Source organism: Nyctibius grandis, chromosome 13, assembly GCF_013368605.1.
Source record: "Nyctibius grandis isolate bNycGra1 chromosome 13, bNycGra1.pri, whole genome shotgun sequence".
NCBI classification, from domain to species: Eukaryota; Metazoa; Chordata; class Aves; order Nyctibiiformes; family Nyctibiidae; genus Nyctibius; species Nyctibius grandis.
This window is the reverse complement of record NC_090670.1, coordinates 6,673,474-6,692,340: the sequence shown is the minus strand read 5'-3', so window position 1 is coordinate 6,692,340 and position 18,867 is coordinate 6,673,474. Positions and strand designations below refer to the sequence as shown.

Here is an 18,867-nt window from a genome sequence, read left to right as displayed (position 1 = left end):
TAACAGTGTTTTGCAATTGCCTGGTAAATTTGTTCCCTATCAGCAGGGGAGGATGTTACCGGGTGGTCCTGCACTGCTTCCCCAAAACAGGCTGAAACAAATCACAGGTAGCAGAGGAGAGTATGTGGAGAGATTAACTACAGGCCTCCCTTAACAATTAAATATTTGGAACAGTTAAAGAAAAATAACCGTTCCCTAATGATCATAGGATGGTTTGGGTTGAAAGGGACCTTAATGATCATCTAGTGCCAACCCCCCTGCCACAGGCAGGGACACCTTCCGCCAGACCAGGTTGCTCCAAGCCCCATCCAGCCTGGCCTTGAACACTGCCAGGGAGGGGGCAGCCACAGCTTCTCTGGGCAACCTGTGCCAGTGCCTCACCACCCTCACAGGAAAGAATTTCTTCCTAAGATCTAACCTAAATCTACCCTCTTTCAGTTTAAAACTGAATGATGGTAGCAGGAGTTCAGATCCTTGAAATCTGATGTAGGTGCCCAACATCTTTGAGGAGGGTCAGCAAGATGGCTGCAAGACCAACCTGGCTACAGGCTCTTGGTTGCTTCTGTAGATGATAATTCTTCCAACAAATCTGCAATAAAAATAGGAGAAATTTGTATTAGAAGCACATTATAAAGAGCTACTACAAACATACTTTAAAAAGTCATTGACAGGAGATGGAAGCAAACACGTAAACAAGTGTAGCTGAGAGTTTAACATTTCGGAGGGATGGCTGCACTCAGGACAGGGAGAAGCTACGAACCCCCATAGCCGGTGGTGCCCCCCAGCTGCCACCCACCAGCGGAGCAGCAGTACCTGACCATGCCTATTACAGAGTACGACACACCCCAGCAAACCTCCTTCAAGGGATTTAACCACAAAGCTTACTCCTGGAAGTCATTCAGCCCAATGCATTTTACTTGGGAGGTAGAGTGGCCTAAAAATAGGCACAGGGAGCATTACTACAGCTGAGCTGACACAAAATAGCTCGTTACACCAGGACAAGTGTTGCACTGGGGAGGTTCTGCTGCAAAGAAACCGAGCCGTGAAGAAGTGCAGTGTCAACTTTGCCATCCTCGTATGGAAGAAGCTGGCAGCTTATCACTGCCCCAAGAAGCCTTTCTGTCTCTGATGAAAACACCCTTCGCTTTGCTGAGCTGTAGCTTGTTAGGTGCCCTAACCGATGGTGCTCAGGTGCCTGCAGGGAGATGACGCCAGGCAGCGACTGGGCAGGAGGAGCAGACTCACTTGTAGAGGTCGGGCTGTGGCTGTTCGCACTCGATCGTGGCAGTGAGGGCGTCGATGGCTTCGTCTGTGCAGAGCACGGTGGTATCCCGCACCGCGTAGTGAGTCTGGGCAGAGAAGCAGAAGCAGCGTCACCATGACCCCCAGCAACACAGCCCATATTTTACCCCATTACTTAAAATACCGGCACGCAAAGGCTCATCAGCACCAGCAGCTCACCCGAGCCCCCGCCCCGCTCCCACAAAACAGCTGAGGCATCTCTCAGCTAAAGACTGAAGTCAATAAGCTTACGAGAAACCGTAGCAGGAAGGAGCTGCTGGATATCTGTTCACTAAGGCGTGCACCAAAAGCAGAGCACCTTTGGTTCTCCCCCACAGACTTGCTGCTGCCCTGGCTGGGGTGGGGGGAGGCTGCAGATGCCCCCAGTGCAAAGGGGCTCCTGGGCACCGCCCGCCTGCTGCTCCTAAAGGTAATTAGACCCCAGCTCCAGCGTCCAGGGATCAGGCAGAGCCCTGGCAGACTCCAGGCTATTTTTAGCAGCTGCTGCTGCAAAGGTTCATCTCTCACAATCAACTGGAAAGCCCACGAAGGATCCGCTCCCTGCCTTCCAGGCTCTATTTATAGGAGCTACTCAGAGCTCCAAGTCACGGCGGGCTGCACGGCAGGCTGCCTCAATCCATCTTCATAAACAAATTCATTAAAAAGCTTCCTCCACTTCTTACGTTTGTGTTCTCCTCCTCGCGCATCCCGGAGGAACCGTTACATTACGCACGCTGTAGTCATGACATGATAAATACCCACCTTCATGCCGTTTTGGTAACCTGCCTGGCTTTTCCTATCGAAAGCAGGAGCACAAACACACACGCATCTCTGGTATAAATCACAGCCTTTGTGAAACACCACTCAAAACTGTTCCTGCAGTGCCCAGTACCAAACCCAGCCCTTGAGCAGGGTTTTGCATCCGCTGCTCCTGTCGCCATGGACACTGTGCAATTACCGAGCGATACTTCAAAGCCACCTCCTAATCAACTCCACGATCTTTACATCCTTGGTCCATTAGCGTATTTAGAAAACACATGTTCTTTTAGATAACGTATGACTGAAGATTTGTGCTTCAAAAGACAGAGCCCTGACAAAATCCCTTTTATAGCTGTGCTCCAGTTTCACTTAACCAGGCATCTTTCCCACACCTCGACCTGACATGCCCCAAATACCTGAAAAATCCCCACCAGGCAGGCAGCAGATATCAGTGCAGATGAGGTTTTGCGAGCACCCGAGCGTGCTTCCCTCACCCTCCTTTTGCAGCAAAGCCTGATTCCTAATGTTAGACCTATTTCCCCAAACAGCACTTGCTTTTCTATTCCCCCTTCCCCTTCAAACTCATGTTCATCTCATGAAGAAACAGGAGACAGCTCCCAGTCACCTACAAGAATCCACAAACTAGGAAAAAAACAACACAGTGCTTGACCTAGAAATTCAGCACTGCGCTTACAGACTGAAAAGTTAGTAAGAGCCAAGACTAAAAGTTATGTGAACTCATGCATACAATACACCTTACAAATCAGCAATTGCCTATTTAACATGGTTATCTATTTTTAGCCTCAAACCACTTCAAAGCTCCACTCCTTTTCACTAGTGGAACCAGTATGGTGCACCAGCACTGCATCAGCTCCTACACAAGATTTCAAGTACCAATTAATAGCCGCCCATAAAGAGAAAAACCACAGTCCCCATACAACACACATCAGATCAACAATGGTATTCCCGTTGACTCCAGAGTGTGCCAGAATGAATCATGTCACTAAAGTGTCTTCCACTCTTACTACTGCAGTTGCTAGTACCTGTATAAACATTTATCAAACACAAGCACAACCAAATTTTCATGTCTTCTGATGTATGTAAGTTTTTTGTTGTTGTTGCTTCTTTCCTTAGTTTAGAGAGGGGGGATGAATAAAGAAAGAAAATAAACTGAAGAGGAGACTCATCCTGAGCAAGACTAATATTAAATTTCACTGCTTGATTCAGGGAAAGGGAGAGAAAAAAGAAACCAAAAGAGATGTTTTTCTCGGGCTGGTGAAAAATTCCCCAAATTAATCTAGACATACTGCCTCAAGAAGTCCCAGATCTCACTAGAAAAGCTCAGTTAAATAACAGAGGCATTGGCAGGTATTGAAAAGGGAGCTGAAGCAGCGGCAGGCACTGCTTTACCGACACACCAAGACCTCACGACATGCAGCTGGAGCAGGGAAGCACTAACACGCCTCCCACGATGGGCAATAAGGCAGCAAAGCCGTATTGATAAGGATCGATCAATTTGGGGCAGCGCCAGCAGAAACGGCTGTTGGAGACAAAACTGAAAACAAACAATCCCCCAGGGCACTTCGGTGCTGACACACAGGGAGCAGACAGAGGGAAGAGCTGTAAATACAGCCACGTGGCCACGGGGATGGGCTCCGCAGGAGCATCCTCCAGCTAATCGCACACCCCCTATGCAAGCGACTGCTTCAGTGGCAGCTCCAGGCACCCAAGTACTCCAGAGCACCGGCTCCCAAATGCTGCCCCATCCATCCCCATCACCTTGAAATTGGACTCGCCATCGAGACTCGCTGTAGTGACGTAACAGGTCCCATCAATGCTGCTTGAGGCCAAAAATATCAAGTCACAGGGGAAGGTCTCATCCGCTTTCACTTCTACTATGTCTCCAACCTGGAAGAAAGAAAACATTTACATGAAAAGCCCTCTCAGTTGTTATTGGATGGTTACGGATTTAACTTCTCTCAAAGCCTAAGAGAAGTCACCTTGGTTAAAAGGGAAATCAGGGTTCAAGAGGTGCCCAGGTTCCTGCGCATCACTCCAGAGCCCGACAGGTCGATCCAGCCCAGCACAACTCAGAGCACCCACGTGGTGCAGAAGGTATTTATTTCTCTGCTAAATCTCGATGGAGCAAAAGACTCTGTACTTGTCTGAAGCGTGGGGTGATAAATTAACGTCAAAGCTAGTGTACGTTCCCGGTGTCCTTGGGAGAGTTGGAAATAGAAGAGGACTGCCTGTCCCAGAGAAGTGCAAAACGCTGACAGATCTGCCACTTGTCAGCCCTGGTACAGCTTTGGTGAGACAGCTTTTCAAAAGCAATCAAACAAAGGCAGATTCTCTCCTTAACCGGGACAGCTCTCTGAGCATCTCATCTCAAAGTGAGCACGTCGGGGCAGCTCTAACTGCAGTACATCCCTCCTCCCCTGCCCTCGCCTCCTTACTGCACACCCTCATGTTCCCATCGGCTTCAAGGACATCTGCACACGAGTTCTCTGTTAACAGTTACCTTGATTTTTTCACTCTCTTTCTGTACTTGCTTTGCATTTTCGACAATGAAGACATTGCTTTTGTTCACTTCGTTGTCAGCTCTGTGCCTCAGCCAGTCCTCGTATCCCTAGGCACACAAATACAGGCAACACAAACTCGTAACAAAGCAAGTAAACTAACAAAAAAGGATGAGTGGGGACAGAGATAGAGGGAGAGATTAAAAAAAGGAATAAATTAAGCAGTCCTCAGCCCTCCTTCATGCCTGACAAAACATCAACCAGAGTAGCTCAGACTGAATCAATTTCTTTTAAAAACTTCGTATGCATATTTGACAGATTCAGAATAGATTAAAGTAACACACAAAAATAATCTCTATGCAGAGCATGCAATGAGCAGCTAAATTACTGTAACATGTTTCAGTTATTCTCAGTGTTGGCAAGAACAGGCTGATAATATGAATAATACACTGAGCACCCTGCGACTCTTTCCTATGGTAACGCACGACAAGACTCTTCCTCTTCAGTCCTCGCTGAAAGAATAAAGCATTCAGATTTGAAGCAGATGGATTTTACTCTAGCTTTCCCTTTCTGGCCCCTGCAGAAGCAGCTTCTTTTATTATTGAATCCTTCTGTAGAGGAAATTTTAAATGGCACATGTGTGTATGACGGGAGGAAAAAGGTCTTTTAACACAAGATGAGGGCTACATATTTTCAGGAACTAGTGAGCAGTTGAACAGAACCTGTCCTTTCTATTTACCAACACGGAGCAGAGCACGGGCTATATTTGGAGCACATCTCTGCATCCTGCAGTGACTCGGAGAGCATTTCTAAAAACAGAAGAAAAATTCAAGAAAGCCAGAACTACAGCAGTAACCTTTACTGACCCTCACAGCTCCCTCACAACAGTACATATAGAGATGCTCTACATTGCCAAAATAAGAGAGACACCAATACCCAGTCTCCCTTGAAAAGCACCAGTATACGTGCCCGACCTTCTGAGAAGGGCTCACCAAACCTACCAGCCCATTTTGGTGACTTCTGAGTATATTCAAATACATGCTCATCATTCTCTCTACTACATGTCCCAAGGAGCATCATCTTCTCCCCACACTGACACTTGTACCTGTTTGATAGCTGTGACAGTGATGACAAAGAAGAGCGGGAGGCCACTGGTCACTGGGCTGGTCGGGGTGTCCACTATCACCTGCAGAAAGAAAAAAATGTACTGCTGACAACTGGTTTTCAGGCAGCAGAAGAAACAAAAAATTCTGCTAACAGGGGAACAATGGTGCTCATCCCACTGGGGCTAACTCACAGGCCAGCAGAGGAGGAAAGGAAGGAAGATCAGAGAAGGACCAGCATAGGCATCCCCAGGAGTACTCTCCTCCATCTCAGGAGGACTACAATACCTCCTCCTGAGGACCACAGGATGTCTTCAGGTTGAAAAAACCCTACCAGAAGTAGCTTAAAACCTAAATTTAACCCTGCTCTCGTGGGAAACAAAAGCCTGAATGAATGGGCTGCTGGGGATGGGCTACATAAACGCAACTACTCAAGGTGCAGATGCCAACAAGCCTGCTCGCCCCATGAGGTGTGCTGGAGAGGAGCGAGGCAGGGAAGGAGGATGGGGCAGAGACAGCAGCAATGCATGAAGTGACATTTCTCACTGAGCCACAGGAGGGCCGTTTCTCCTCTTCGGCAGCGAAGACGGGGCACATCTGAACTCTAAACCATGGCTGGTTATGAGAGGGAGGGCAGTATCAATCATCTTGAACCACTGACACACAGAGGTTAAAAATAACACGCATCAGCCCAAACTACATGTGAAATATATTGCTGAATGGAACATGAATATTTAAGTAAAACAGAAATCCACGCTTTGCCTTTAAGCTCTCAAATTTGGAGTTCAGAGCACAATTTAAGCACAGAGACTGCATGAGTGCCTCGGGGTGGATAGCTGGATCCTTCCTGAGCTCGGTGCAGTGCTCAAGCCAGCACCACAGCAAAGACCAAGCCACTTCATCATTGATTAAACCTTCAGGATGTTGGAAACCACTGTTTCTTCTGACTGTATCATGACTTGGCCCAAAGAGTAAGAACATGTTCACAAGTGGGAGGGAATAACATAAGAGGAGGACAAGCTGTGCCCTTGCCCCACCTTCCAAACCAGGGCACACAAAATTGGCCATTTTTCCTGCTGTTCCCAGAGAGGACCGGAGCACGAGAGGCTGATGGTGAGGGCTGTGATGAAAGGGATGGGGAAGCTCAGCAGAAAGGCTTTGTGTCCCCACAAAGGGACTTTGTCTCCCTCCGCTTGTTTACGCTTGCCTGGCACGCTCGCGAACAGCAGCATCTGTATATTTATTGTTTTAGGCTGCCCGTAAAATGCTGTGTTAAGGCCAGGACTGCTCTTATCGGCTAGGAGGAAGCTACGTGGAAACTTTTAACTCTATGAAATGCCGTACACTGCCATTTTACCCTGCACTATTGGACCCAAAGAGAGAAGAGCCATAAGATATTGAAGTGGAAGAGATACACAAGAAGCAGCCAGGTAAGTGATAGGATTTAAGTAGCATGAGGGTAAAACAAGATAAACACAACAAATATTTCCAGGAACACAAAGCCCCCACCTACTCAAATGGGTGTACAACGTGTACAAACAGAAAGTCTGTTAGAAACCAGACTTTGGAGGAACAACCTCGAGCGAGATGGTGCCAAGTGTTGCACGGGCACATCACACACAGCACGCGTGATGGCCACTCACTGGGGTGGCATCATTGAAGTTTAGGCCAGTCAGCCAAAAGTTATCTTGCAAAAATTGGACGGATCTCAGGAACACAAGAGGAACTTTGCTCTTAGCTGAGAAGGGCAAGGGCAAGGACCTCCTGCTGCCTAACAGGAGAGTCTTCTGCACTGGACAAGATGCAGCTGTATGTATTCATTTAAACAAACGATACGATTTCTGTCAACACAAATGCTGTATTATAGATGTATGAACAGAAATATTAGATGAAGTCCCTGGAATAACTCATTTGCGTATTTGGGGATTGCACTCCTCGCGCATCCAGTGGCTGGATACTGCTCTTCCCCTTCGTGGCTGGGGGAAAGCTGAGGGACACGCAAGCGACGAGCCAGAACATCAAAGGTAAAGTCCTTTGAAGCTATTTTTGAGCTGTTTTAGGACTTCAACAGCTTAATTTGGATCCACTTAAAAGTGACAAAATCCTCCTGTTACTGAACTGTTTCTTCCTAACTCATTGTTTAGGAGACTGAAGACCACAGTCCAGAAGTCATCTCCATCAATCAAAAGGGACATTTTTAATTCCTGGCACCTCCTGAATTAGCTTACAGCCATCAGCTTGGTCTGTCTCCAAACACACTTGGATTACACTTACTCCAGGCCAGCCATTTCCACCAGGAGTTTACTCACAGCTTCCTTTGAGTGTTGCAATAGATGGACCAAAGAAACAGCTATTTGTATCCCTGTTAGTGCGCTAATAGGTGGTTTATGTTTAATGCATGTACTTTCTCTCTCTAAAACAAGGGCTGAATTTGGAGTCACAGAGTAACAGACATTTTGATAAAGGGTTTCAGCAGCAGGTAGAGCAGATGCACCAGGCAATTCCCCAAGCGCCGTGATACTTCACTCCTCATGCAGCATGTAGGGCAATTCCATCAATTTAAAGTAATTTAAAGATAAGCACCAATTTTTAAGCTACCAATTTTTAAGCTATAGATGCTATTTATCAAGGTATAACCCTTGGTATTTTAAATGAACGGAGTGGCCCTGAGTGCTTTTTTAAGGTTAGTGACGTCTCCTGAACAACGAGAGCCCAGAGGCAGTCAGTTACTCTATATGGCAGCAAGTCTGTTAGTGCTGTCAGGTTGTTCTTTGTTCGGTTGGGTTTGTTTATTTCTCTACTAGAGCATGAGGGTTGCTTCCTTATTTTAGAGGTGCTCACAGAATAAAACCAAGGAGGAATAGCCAGGCTCTTCTCTCACCCGCATACACCTGTGCCTGAAATGAGTAAGCAGCTAAATTGCAACTGGTTTTGTAAGTATGATCAAGAATATCCCATGTTCTTCATGGCCAGAGGGACAATAGATAAAATGAGATATCGCGTCACTAAATGGCCAACTACACAAAAAGAACATCCCGACTCCAGGGCACCGCTTTAGTTCAAGGCAAATTACAAATTCAGCCTGACAAAGTGGAGCGATGCCAGCGGAATCAAGAGCTGGAGGCGAGCCAGCTGATGCCGGGGTAAATTGGCCTTTCATGTAACACTGCCAGGAGGAGCCATCCCTGGCCCTTATCTTGGGATCCCCCATTTCTATGGCAGCCACCAAAATGACTATAAGCCATAACTCTTTACTGTAAGGACAAAACACTTTATAGACGTTCATCTTCTAAACATGAAGCCTCGAATGTATTTGATGTAGCATCAAATGTATTTTCACCAGTTGACTGATCTTAATGTCTTAAAGTTTAAAGACTTAAGATGGTTTTTAATTGTTTCAGCAGCCAAACATCATCTCAGACAGACCCAAATATTTTAATTGTTATTATGCCTTGGATGGTGTATCAGAATTATAACACAGCTTCCAATTAAAAAAAAACCCACCCACTTATAAGCACCAACAGAGTCAGGTTTAAACCTCCATTCTTGTTCAAGCTGTGCTTGCCATCAGTATGTAAATAAAACCCACCCTCGGCATCAAAGCTCTTACCTGCACGAGGAAGATGATGAGGAAGTAGAAGTTGGCAATTCTTCTAAACTGCTCAAAAAGGTTCTTCGGGAGGAAGTTCCAGAGGGTGTACTGTGGGGAGAGAGGGGGGCTCACAGACAGACCAAGGCACGGGGCTCGCTGGGGGCGAGCTACAAAATGGGAAGTATGTGCACAAAACAGGAAAGGAGTTTTTCCTTTAACGCAGTGAGGAGCACTGCAGCAAGCTGTCTGAGCAGCCCTGGCGTGCTCCAGGCCCCTGCTTTAAAACCAGGAGCGTGATGCAGCTGGCTGCCGAGATGCCACCGAGCTCCTGCTTCAGCTTCCAGCACCGTCTCTCTCTGCTGGTTCATGAAAGAGCTGGAAGCATCTCTCAGTTACGTGGGTTTTTTTGTTTGTTTGTTTGCTTTAAAGCAGGCAACTATTTCCCTTTTGACAAAATAACCCAAACCACACGGCTGGAGATGGTAAAGGGAAGAAGATAAGAACAACAGGATCTGTTTCAGCCAACAGCTTCTAGACAGGCATTTGTAGAGACATGATTTCATGAAGAGGTAACGCACCGTGCAGAGATTTTTCTTCCAAATTCCAAAAACCATCATAGAGTCGCTCTTCTGTTTAAAAAAAGTCATGTTGCCCATACAAATTTGTTATTAGGTTGTCCTTCATTATCATTTTAAGAAGGCTGCTGAATCATTTGCTTTGGACAACATGTGGAATTTAAGAACAACATGGAAAATAATGGGTCTAATATCTGATCTTTCAGTCTGCCTCGAATAAACAAAGAATAATAAGCAGCCAAGTCTCAAGACCAATGTCCACTTAATCATAAAAACAGTCTGGTTAGGTAAGACAACTCCATGCCTAGTAAATATAAATGGAAAAAAAGAGCAAGGACACAACATTCAAAAATAAATCAGGGAAGAATTAAACGGAGTGCTAAAAGAAACCATTTTGTCAGAGAGGGAACTGAAACAGGGGAAGGTGTTCTCTCTGAAGGACCCTCTTGCATGGCAGGGAAACATCAAGGGGAATACTACATGACTTAAACACAGTTAGACTTAAAACTTTTCCCCAGTATAAACTCAGACAGCTCAGAGACCTAAAAACAAGTAAGATCCAAGCTGTCTAAAAAAGAAAGGAGAGGGAAAAAACCCCTTACAGCTCAAGTACAGCAAAACCGAAGCCTCACTGTATGTTGAACGTCATGAATCCTAAGCAACATAATATGTATCCAGCTGTGTTGACAATATGGGATGCCACTTGTTTGATATTTTACTCGAATTGGCTTCAAATCTTTTGAAAATAGCTTCATGAATGTCACGGAAAAAAGCTAAGCAGAAGGCAGACGGGTGTCATCACAGTTTTCCACCATAAACAAAAGCTGCATTAATACCAGATGAATGTTTCCCCTTTCATCCAAAGGGATAAAAAGAGCATGGTTATTTTCATCCTATCTCAAGAGAGGAAAAAAAACCACAGAACAGAAAAAAAAAATAGAGGAATCGTATTTTTCTGTCCATTTACAAAATAATCCCTGCTCCCTTTTGCAAACCTGAGTTGCTGTTGTCTTGTGCTGTATTACACTTAACCTGTCCTTTCTTCATGGCAGGAATGCCAGAAAACATTAAAAAAAAACCCTTTACCCCAAAAAAACCCACAAAACCAATGTGTTCACACGCTTTGCTCTCATCCAGCCTAGAAGAAAGGAACTTGCACGCACCCCTGCTGGGATTGACAGGAATTTTAAAAAAAGACTAATAGAGAGACTGGAGCTGCGGGGTAAGGTATGTTCTAGGCTGCTCCACTTGCAAAGGGACCTTTACACCCATCCTTGAGGAATTCAGAGTTTCTCAATTTCACAACCAACCATTAAATAAAACCAGGGTGAATACACGAGCAGGGAATACATGATGCACGGGCAGGAGCGGAGCGGGCTCACCTTGGAGGAGACGATCCTGTTGTCGCAGAACTTCTGTGCCACGTACGCATCTGTTTCCGAAACCGGACGGTGCCCGACCACCACTGTGCGCGTACCGACCCGCTTCTCTTCCCCGGCACACTGTCGGGGCAACCAGGAAGGGTTTTAGTAAAAAAAAGTCAAATATTTGTATTAATAGCTTCCAGCTTCTGAAGGCACTGTGCTGTTTATTGGAAATAAGGTGGCTGTAACCTCAAGAATTCACTCCTCGGCCCCAGCAAAGGCCCGGAGAACGAAGAGGCGCACGCAAGGTCATTTAGGAAAATCAAGGCAATGCCGAGCCTGCAACCCGAGGTCCCCACTGCTGCTCAGCCACTGACCCCCCAGGACCACAGCCCGTCCTATACCCGACCAGGACAGGTCACCACTCACGTCCACCATGCTCCTCCCCTACACAGGACAGCTGCTGCCTGTACCCATCTGCAAGGCAATTCTTCCTTCTTGGAGGAGAATATATCTCTATCAAGAACTTCAAGTCATTAGGAATATAATTTATCTTCTACACATCTCAACCTGGAGAGTCCTTCAGCCTTGGGTTTCTACAGCGGCTCCAGGCTTTACCCCAGGACCCCACAGAGGACGATGGAAACTGCACCCTCCTTTACACTTGCCCTCCTGTCAAATCCTCAAGTCCACCCAAAACATCTCACCACCGCACTGGTGCACGCACACTTGGGATTTAGCTTAAAAAAAAGTATGCTTCTGCTATTTTAAAATCTCAGATAAAACACGAAATCACGAAGCAGACAGTTTCACATCACAAACCCCTCACAAAGACAGGCAGGGCGCTGGGGACGCCAGCCTGTCTTGCTGGGGGTCTATTTTAAAGCAGAGTGAGCTGTCGCAAGCGAATGATAACCTGGTGTCACAGGGGCTTGACGACAGCCCCTCTGCTCCGCAGCAGCCGGGGAAGGATGAGGGGAATTGCAGCAGAATAAACTCCCACAGAGGGGAAGCAGAGCGGCTCCGCGGGAGGAGAGCATCCCCTGCACGAAGCCACGAGAGATACTTGCAACGGGCAACCCGGGGCTCTCGCAGAGACCCAGCCATCACCACGGCCCTTGCAGGCTTCCCCGGGAGGTCACAGCACCCATCAAATTGAAGGTAGATCCTCCCAACCCAGTGGAGAGCGTGTTAAAACAACACAAGGTAAACAAGGTATCTGAATATAATGACAGTAACAGTGCTCTGCTAATTAAATGTAACTCTTAAATATCAAATTTCCAACTTCCTGTAACTTCACTTAAAACCACTGCAAACTTGTGGCAAGGCAGAGGCAGCGCAGGGCCCCGCCAGTGCCTGCAGCCCTGGGGAAGATGCTCAGGTGCACGGGGCAACACCACGGGCTCCGTTTCCATTAGCTTCCAGCTCCGGGCTGCCCAGCACACACACAGTCCTCGATGGATCAGAAAAGTCTATTTTCAAAAGAAGCAAAACTATGCAATAGTTTAAAAATCAGCTTTTCCTTCTCTCCAGGTTCCACCTTGCATATGACAGTGTCCCTGCCACAGATGCTAGCAGCCAAGGGAGGAGACCCGGCTGGCACCAGAAAGCATTGTACAAGGTTGAACTTAAAATTATAAAGGGAATTTAAAATGCCCGCTAAGAGGAGATGGAGCGGGGAAAAAAAAAGGGTCATCTTAGGCCAGGCTAAGGTTTTCTGAGAGTAAAGATTTTGGATTTTAAAACATGAGCAGGGAAGACATCTGTCACTGTTCTGCCCTATTCATGCACCTGGAGCAGCGGCAATTGAAGGATCCTGTTGCACCAGGAGCGGGGTCTGCCCAAAGGAAGCGGCAGCTCTTCCTTCCCCCTGCTCCCCACCCACGTCTGCACCATCTTTAATGAAAGAAGAGTTTTTACATCAGACCTAAACCCGGTTTGGTGTGCTGACCGCTCTCACTGCAGCCGTCCTCAGACCTCCAGCAGCAGCCGCTTAGAGCAGCAGAAGAAAGTTTCTCGCACCCCTGCACTGCATCCCTGCACCGCTCAGATGCAGGGCCAGCACCCACCACCAGCACCCTCCTCCACCGGGCACAACCAGCTCCCCAAACATGGCTCGGGCAGGCACAAGCTGCCAGCTAGGGAATGCCACCACCCCGGCACGGGCCGGCCACCCTCCCAGCCTCACCACACCGCCTGCAGCAGCAAACAGCACGTCTGAACAAGAAACTAGACCCAAAATAGGTTCCCCGATGTATCTGCTGCATTACAGGGGTGGCAGCCGCAGCCTCACCAACCTGCGCCCCAGGAGCAAGAGGCAGAGCCATTCATCCACGCCACGGCGGTGACACGGAGCAGAGACGGACTGTCCCCAAGCCTGAAGTCCCCGTTTTGTCCCCAGACAGGAGCTGGAGCCAGGGGTACCTGGTGAGCATCCCTCCAGCACGGGGAGGAAATGAGAGCTTCCCCTGTCCCGCTGCCAGCAGGCCGGTGGGAAGGAGCCGAGGTGAGCATTTGTCAAACGCACATTGGCACGGAAGCAACAAGGCTCTCGTGAAAACACTCCTGGAAAAATATACACAAGTGTTTACTCTGCAAGACTACCCATAGTTAGCCATGGAGCATGTGGAGAAGAGGAGCCAAATCCTAGGTGTGGTGTGGTAGCTAACCAAGCCCACTGCTCTGCTCTTCCACCAAGTTATCCCCACCAGCTCCTAGGTGGGCTTTCACCCCTCAGCTCCCCTTCAGTTATTTATTTAAAGCATCTCCTACAAAGACAACAGCAACACCCTCCATGGTGCATCAAGCCCTCTGTGGTGGCGGCAGAGGGAGAAGTCCTCGCTGCGTGGTCTAACCAGACTCCCACCACTCCCAGCGTTTCACTTCCCGTTCCCCCCCACCCCACGGCGTCACACCATCACGCAGCCACGCAAGCAGCTGGAAGGCTGCACGCCACAGCTCTGTTAATTGCCTCAGCTCGGCAATTAAAAGCTCTTATTTTGACAAACCCACCCTGAACAGCTCCCCGGGTTGCTGGTAGGCTGCTAAGTCTTAATAACAGCTCTCAACGGAGGCTTAAGAGGAGATTTAGGGAGTAACTGCCAGGCTTTTAGGAAAATTATAAAATATGCAGATTAGCAGGGAGAGGATTTAGATGACTTTTCCTGACCACGTTTCATCAAAAATTTCCATTCTGATGGCAAGATAAAAAGAAAATATTACTTGGATACAATTCAAACGGCTGCCTCACTGCCTGAGGGGTTTTATAAAGCCCGTGCTACCGGGCACTGGAGTCAGCTGGTGCGAGCAAAAGACAGAATTTCTTGTGCTATTTAGAGCTGGGCATGCCAAAAGGATTATTTAAGAAAATAAACAACTGCATCCTCCCCATGTGCACTGTATCCCCCACTCTACCCGAGGCACGGTGTTTGCAGGAGTGCTGGGAGAACCAGAGCTCTCCATAGGGATTAGCGGTGCCAGACCGCCCACGGCCTCGGGACTGCGTAGTGGGAAGCCACACTGCACCCTCCCACCAAGCCATGAGGATTTGGGGATGCTGGTAGGTGACCCCAGTCCCCCTCTGCCATACCATGCCCCAGCAGCCCAGAAGAGCTCCCAGCAGCTGGCAGACACAAAGCAGCACCCCGGGGGACACCGCATACCCCAGGAGTCGAGAGGAGGGGGAGAAGGAGGTATTTTTGAGAAGAGCCACTATCCCCTTTGCACAACTTGAAGACCGGCCCCAAAGATGCGGGTCTCTCCTGCAACGTTTCAAGCTCCAGTTCAGGGCTCCTGCTCCATCCTCCAGCGTCTAACCAAGCCCACCAGCGAGTCAACCTCTCAGCAGGGCACCCAAAGCAGATTTCTCCTGAAGGAGCTCAGCTGGAAGACAACAGCCAGAGAGTCAAAAACAAATCACAGGAGATAAAGACGAGGCTAGTGAAGCTGTTCTGCCAGGAACATCTTTACGAGTTGACAGCTCGCATCTATCTTCGCTTCCCACCTCAGGCAGGACCAGGCGCCCAGGCTGCAGTAATGAATAACCGCACCGGCACCACTGACGCGGGCACGCACGCTCTGCTGCACGCACGGCAGGGCAAAGTGCTGCTGCTGCCTTCCTCATGCCATGGCGAAATTCAGATACAGAACATATTTCTGTTAAATATTTTGATGTAACCCAACCTTCCTGGACTTTCAACTCGGTGTAAAGCCCACTTATTGCCAGAAGCAGCAGTTCTGAAGAGAAGGCATTAGGGATAACGGCTTTTTTTTTTTACATTGTCCAAATTTAAAAAGCCCATCTACACACATCAATATGGCCATGGAAGGCCAGCTGAGACTTGGTGTTTTGCTATAAACTTTTCTTTGAGGAGTTCGGAACAGGTATGATTTGAAGGCATCAGACCAAGGCTAAAAAAGTCCATGGATGCAACTAATGACCCAACATCATTTATGACTTGAAGCTGTTGGAGCATTACATAGAGAAGGCAGAATTATGTTTGCAGCCCACAGCACTCCCCAAATTCTTTGCCTGAGTGTGGGCAAGCCTCCCTCCATGCCTCATTCCCTCTCCATCTGTGCCCTTCTCCCACGAAGATGTCCTGCCCCGGCATGACAACTCCCACCTCCCTCCCGGAGAGGCTCCTCTTCACCCGCCCTCCCAAATTTCTGGGAATCCATCACAGAACCGTGTACAGAACCTGTCTGGTACTTGATAAAAGTTGCAAACCTGGGTAAAAATCAGCAAGCCTGGGTAAAAATTAACAGAGTTAGACCGAGTTCAACAGGAGAGGTGAACCTGTGCTCTGCAGCCGCCGCTGACGAGAAGCCACTCTAAGTGGGCTATTTCTAGGGCAGCTGCAAAACACAGTGTTTAATTATATCCCCCATATGGAAAACAAGTGTCTGTGCTACCTGCTGGCCCCGTTTCCAGAAAAAAAAATAGTGGTAAAAAAAAACAAAACCCACCACCATTTGCTTTACTACAGTTTCAGAAAGCACTTAAACCAGAACTAACTAATCAAAAGAAACTCCTTTCATATTTGCTGAAGATATCTTCAAGCCACAAAGCAAACACAAATAACTCATAGAAAAAAGATCTAATAAAAACCACAGGCGCTTAAAAAAAAAAGCCGTCTGCTAAAACCAGAGATAATTATACAGTACAAGTACAAAGCTCAAACATTTGAAAAAAATCACAGCTTATATTAAATATATGCTGAAGAAAGATTAAATCACATACTTGGCTTAGATCTCATGAAGAGTTTAAAGTCTAATCACTCCTGTATTGTTCCATTTATCATAAAAGTAGTAGAGAATACGACCTGATTTACAAATAAAGCCTGCAAAAGTAACACCCCCTCCCAAAACAGCCTGTTCTAGCTCCCGTTTCATTTATCACCAGAAGAACCAAGAAAAACACATCCACAACTTTAAAAAGCCTCTGTAAATTTACCATAACCTCCCCGGCAGTCTCGGAAAGTTGCTCAGCACACTGACCTCGCTGCCCAACCGATATATTTTTAATTGCAATTTTTCTTGCCAATTTCTCTAACACTCTTTGTCCTTAGGCATTTCTATGCAAGTACAAGCGATGCTTTGAGAAAACCCTTAATAATTTAGCAGCTCGGACTATGCTTACCCACATCGACCACATTTTTAGGCAGATTTCCTGATTTAGAGAGAGAACTCCATCGATCGGGATCAGCCCTGCTGCTCTCCCCTACGCCTGCGGGAAAGGGTCGATGACATGCACAGTCCTCAGGGGGAAAAAAACCAACATTGCATTTAAAATACTAAAAGCCCGTAGGTCCAAGAGAAGGGGCTGAAGGTGAGCAACAGCAGAGAGCTTGTTTCCCACTGGAGAGAAGTTTGGTTGCTCTAAGCAGAAGAGGGAAGGTCAATACCTTGGGAAAGCAAAAGGTTGACATTTAAACCAGTATCCCATCTCCTCCGCTGAGGCTGAAGCTCCTACTGGTATTTCAAGCAGAGAGAGAACAGTATCACCAAGGAGTGATCACCAGCTCCTGCCGAGGTGAGGGGGGCAGCAGGGGGTAACCACATGAGCCCCCAGATCAAGCAGAAGAACAAGCAAGGGCAAAAGAGGAGCCATGGGAAAAGGACCAATACTTTTTTTTAAAACCATCAACACACAATGGGGCTCAACACCCAGACCTCATCCCTGGTCCCCTGTTGGGGATGACAACGCAGCAGATGATGTGCTCTAACAGAGCATCATCAATCCAGGTTGCACCATCCTTAATGCAAGTCAAGGTGTGTCCAGCGACACGAGCGGCCCCGGCCAGAGCCCGTCCCCGTGTCCCCTCTGTCCCAAGGACGTGCTTCCTCACCATATGGGCTTGCAGAAAAGTCACCTTCACCGAGGACAATGGGCTGGAGAACAGCAGAGCCCAGCCAGGCTGAGTTTCCTGGAAAAGCTGACTTAGCCAATAAAGTCACCGATAAAAGCAGAGAGAGACACGGCGGGGCGGGGAGCACAGGGGAAAGGGCTACTCGAAAGATTTAAGAGAAGGGTGGAGAGAGGAAATACAAGTGTTTTTTTCCGCAGGTATTAAATCTACAGGAGGGCCCAGCCCTCTCCCGGACTTGGGGCGCACCGTGCACAGGGGTGACGGCTGAAAAGAGCTTTTTTTTGGTGTGGGTTTTGGTTCGGTTTGTTTGGTTGTGGTTTTCTCTTTCCATCTGAAGGCAGCTTACTCACAAATCACACAGCATTGCATCTTCCCAGCAAATACGCCACATCGTCCCTAATCACAGCTCCAGTTCATCGCGCTTTGCAGAAAGTCAGGATCACACAGGATGCAGAAAGCCAAAGCCAGACCAAAGCCAGCAGATATCGATCGGGGCAGCGTTACTTCAGTGCTGCTGTTTTGTGGAAAAATCTGTTGCTCCTGTTCAAACATAACCACTGACCTTTGGAAGTTTTCAGGACCTCAACTCTTTTTTCCCCTGCCTTGTTGGCAGCTGGGGTTATGAAACCATCGCTCATCTTGAAATGCAGGCAGCATATTTTTTTATTTTTTGGCAGTCCAAAAGAAAAGTTCAACCAGCATGCTGTCAGCTTATCAAATTCAGGCTCGTTGGAGCACTTCAGACTCGAGAACAGAAAAAGGACTTTGAATAAGAGCCCAAATGTTTTTGCAGAGGTCACAAAGCAAACATGAGGTCTTCCCATCTTCAAACCTCTTCCTCCCTCCTTTCCCCAGCTCAAGCTGTGCACATATGTCTGCTCATGAGCAGCTATTTTAGCAGGGCAGCGAGCTCTTCAGAGCAGTGATTTGCCCTGACAAAAAATAAAGTAAGAGCAAACTGGAAAAAAAATGCTCGAGTTTGCAATTGTCAATGCTTGCATCAGCCAGCAGAGCTATAATTTGTTGGTTTTCCTGTTGCTTTCTGGTCCTCCAAAAGCCTGAGCTCTTCAGTTATGGAAACAAAAAAAAAAAACCCTAAATACTATGTTATGTATCCCAGCTCGGCCAGATGTTACTCTGACCTCTGCCACCCACAAACATTTTGCCCCTTTTTAAGTTTTCCCAGCATTTCAGAGCCGGGCTGCTGGTGAGGAGCCCATTTCCCAGAGCAGTTCCCTCCGGGAAGCGAGCCCACCCAGCCGCCCACCCACCGGGGACCGAGGCTGCAGACCCCCCCTGCCAG

At 47.6% G+C, this 18,867-nt stretch overlaps 1 protein-coding gene across 5 annotated transcripts in view; it reads right to left on the bottom strand.

Annotated features, from left to right (window-relative positions):
• The window catches only part of ATP11C (ATPase phospholipid transporting 11C), a 58,008-nt gene that overhangs the window by 28,202 nt on the left and 10,939 nt on the right, over nucleotides 1-18,867 (bottom strand). For all 5 annotated transcript variants that reach the window (XM_068411742.1, XM_068411747.1, XM_068411743.1 and 2 more), the window contains exons 2-8: nucleotides 11,212-11,331; nucleotides 9,273-9,362; nucleotides 5,665-5,745; nucleotides 4,562-4,669; nucleotides 3,820-3,948; nucleotides 1,246-1,349; nucleotides 539-589 (exon numbers count right to left, since the gene is read on the bottom strand). In XM_068411742.1, the coding sequence (XP_068267843.1) occupies nucleotides 539-589; nucleotides 1,246-1,349; nucleotides 3,820-3,948; nucleotides 4,562-4,669; nucleotides 5,665-5,745; nucleotides 9,273-9,362; nucleotides 11,212-11,331 (683 nt within the window). The remainder of the gene's footprint in view (nucleotides 1-538; nucleotides 590-1,245; nucleotides 1,350-3,819; nucleotides 3,949-4,561; nucleotides 4,670-5,664; nucleotides 5,746-9,272; nucleotides 9,363-11,211; nucleotides 11,332-18,867) is intronic.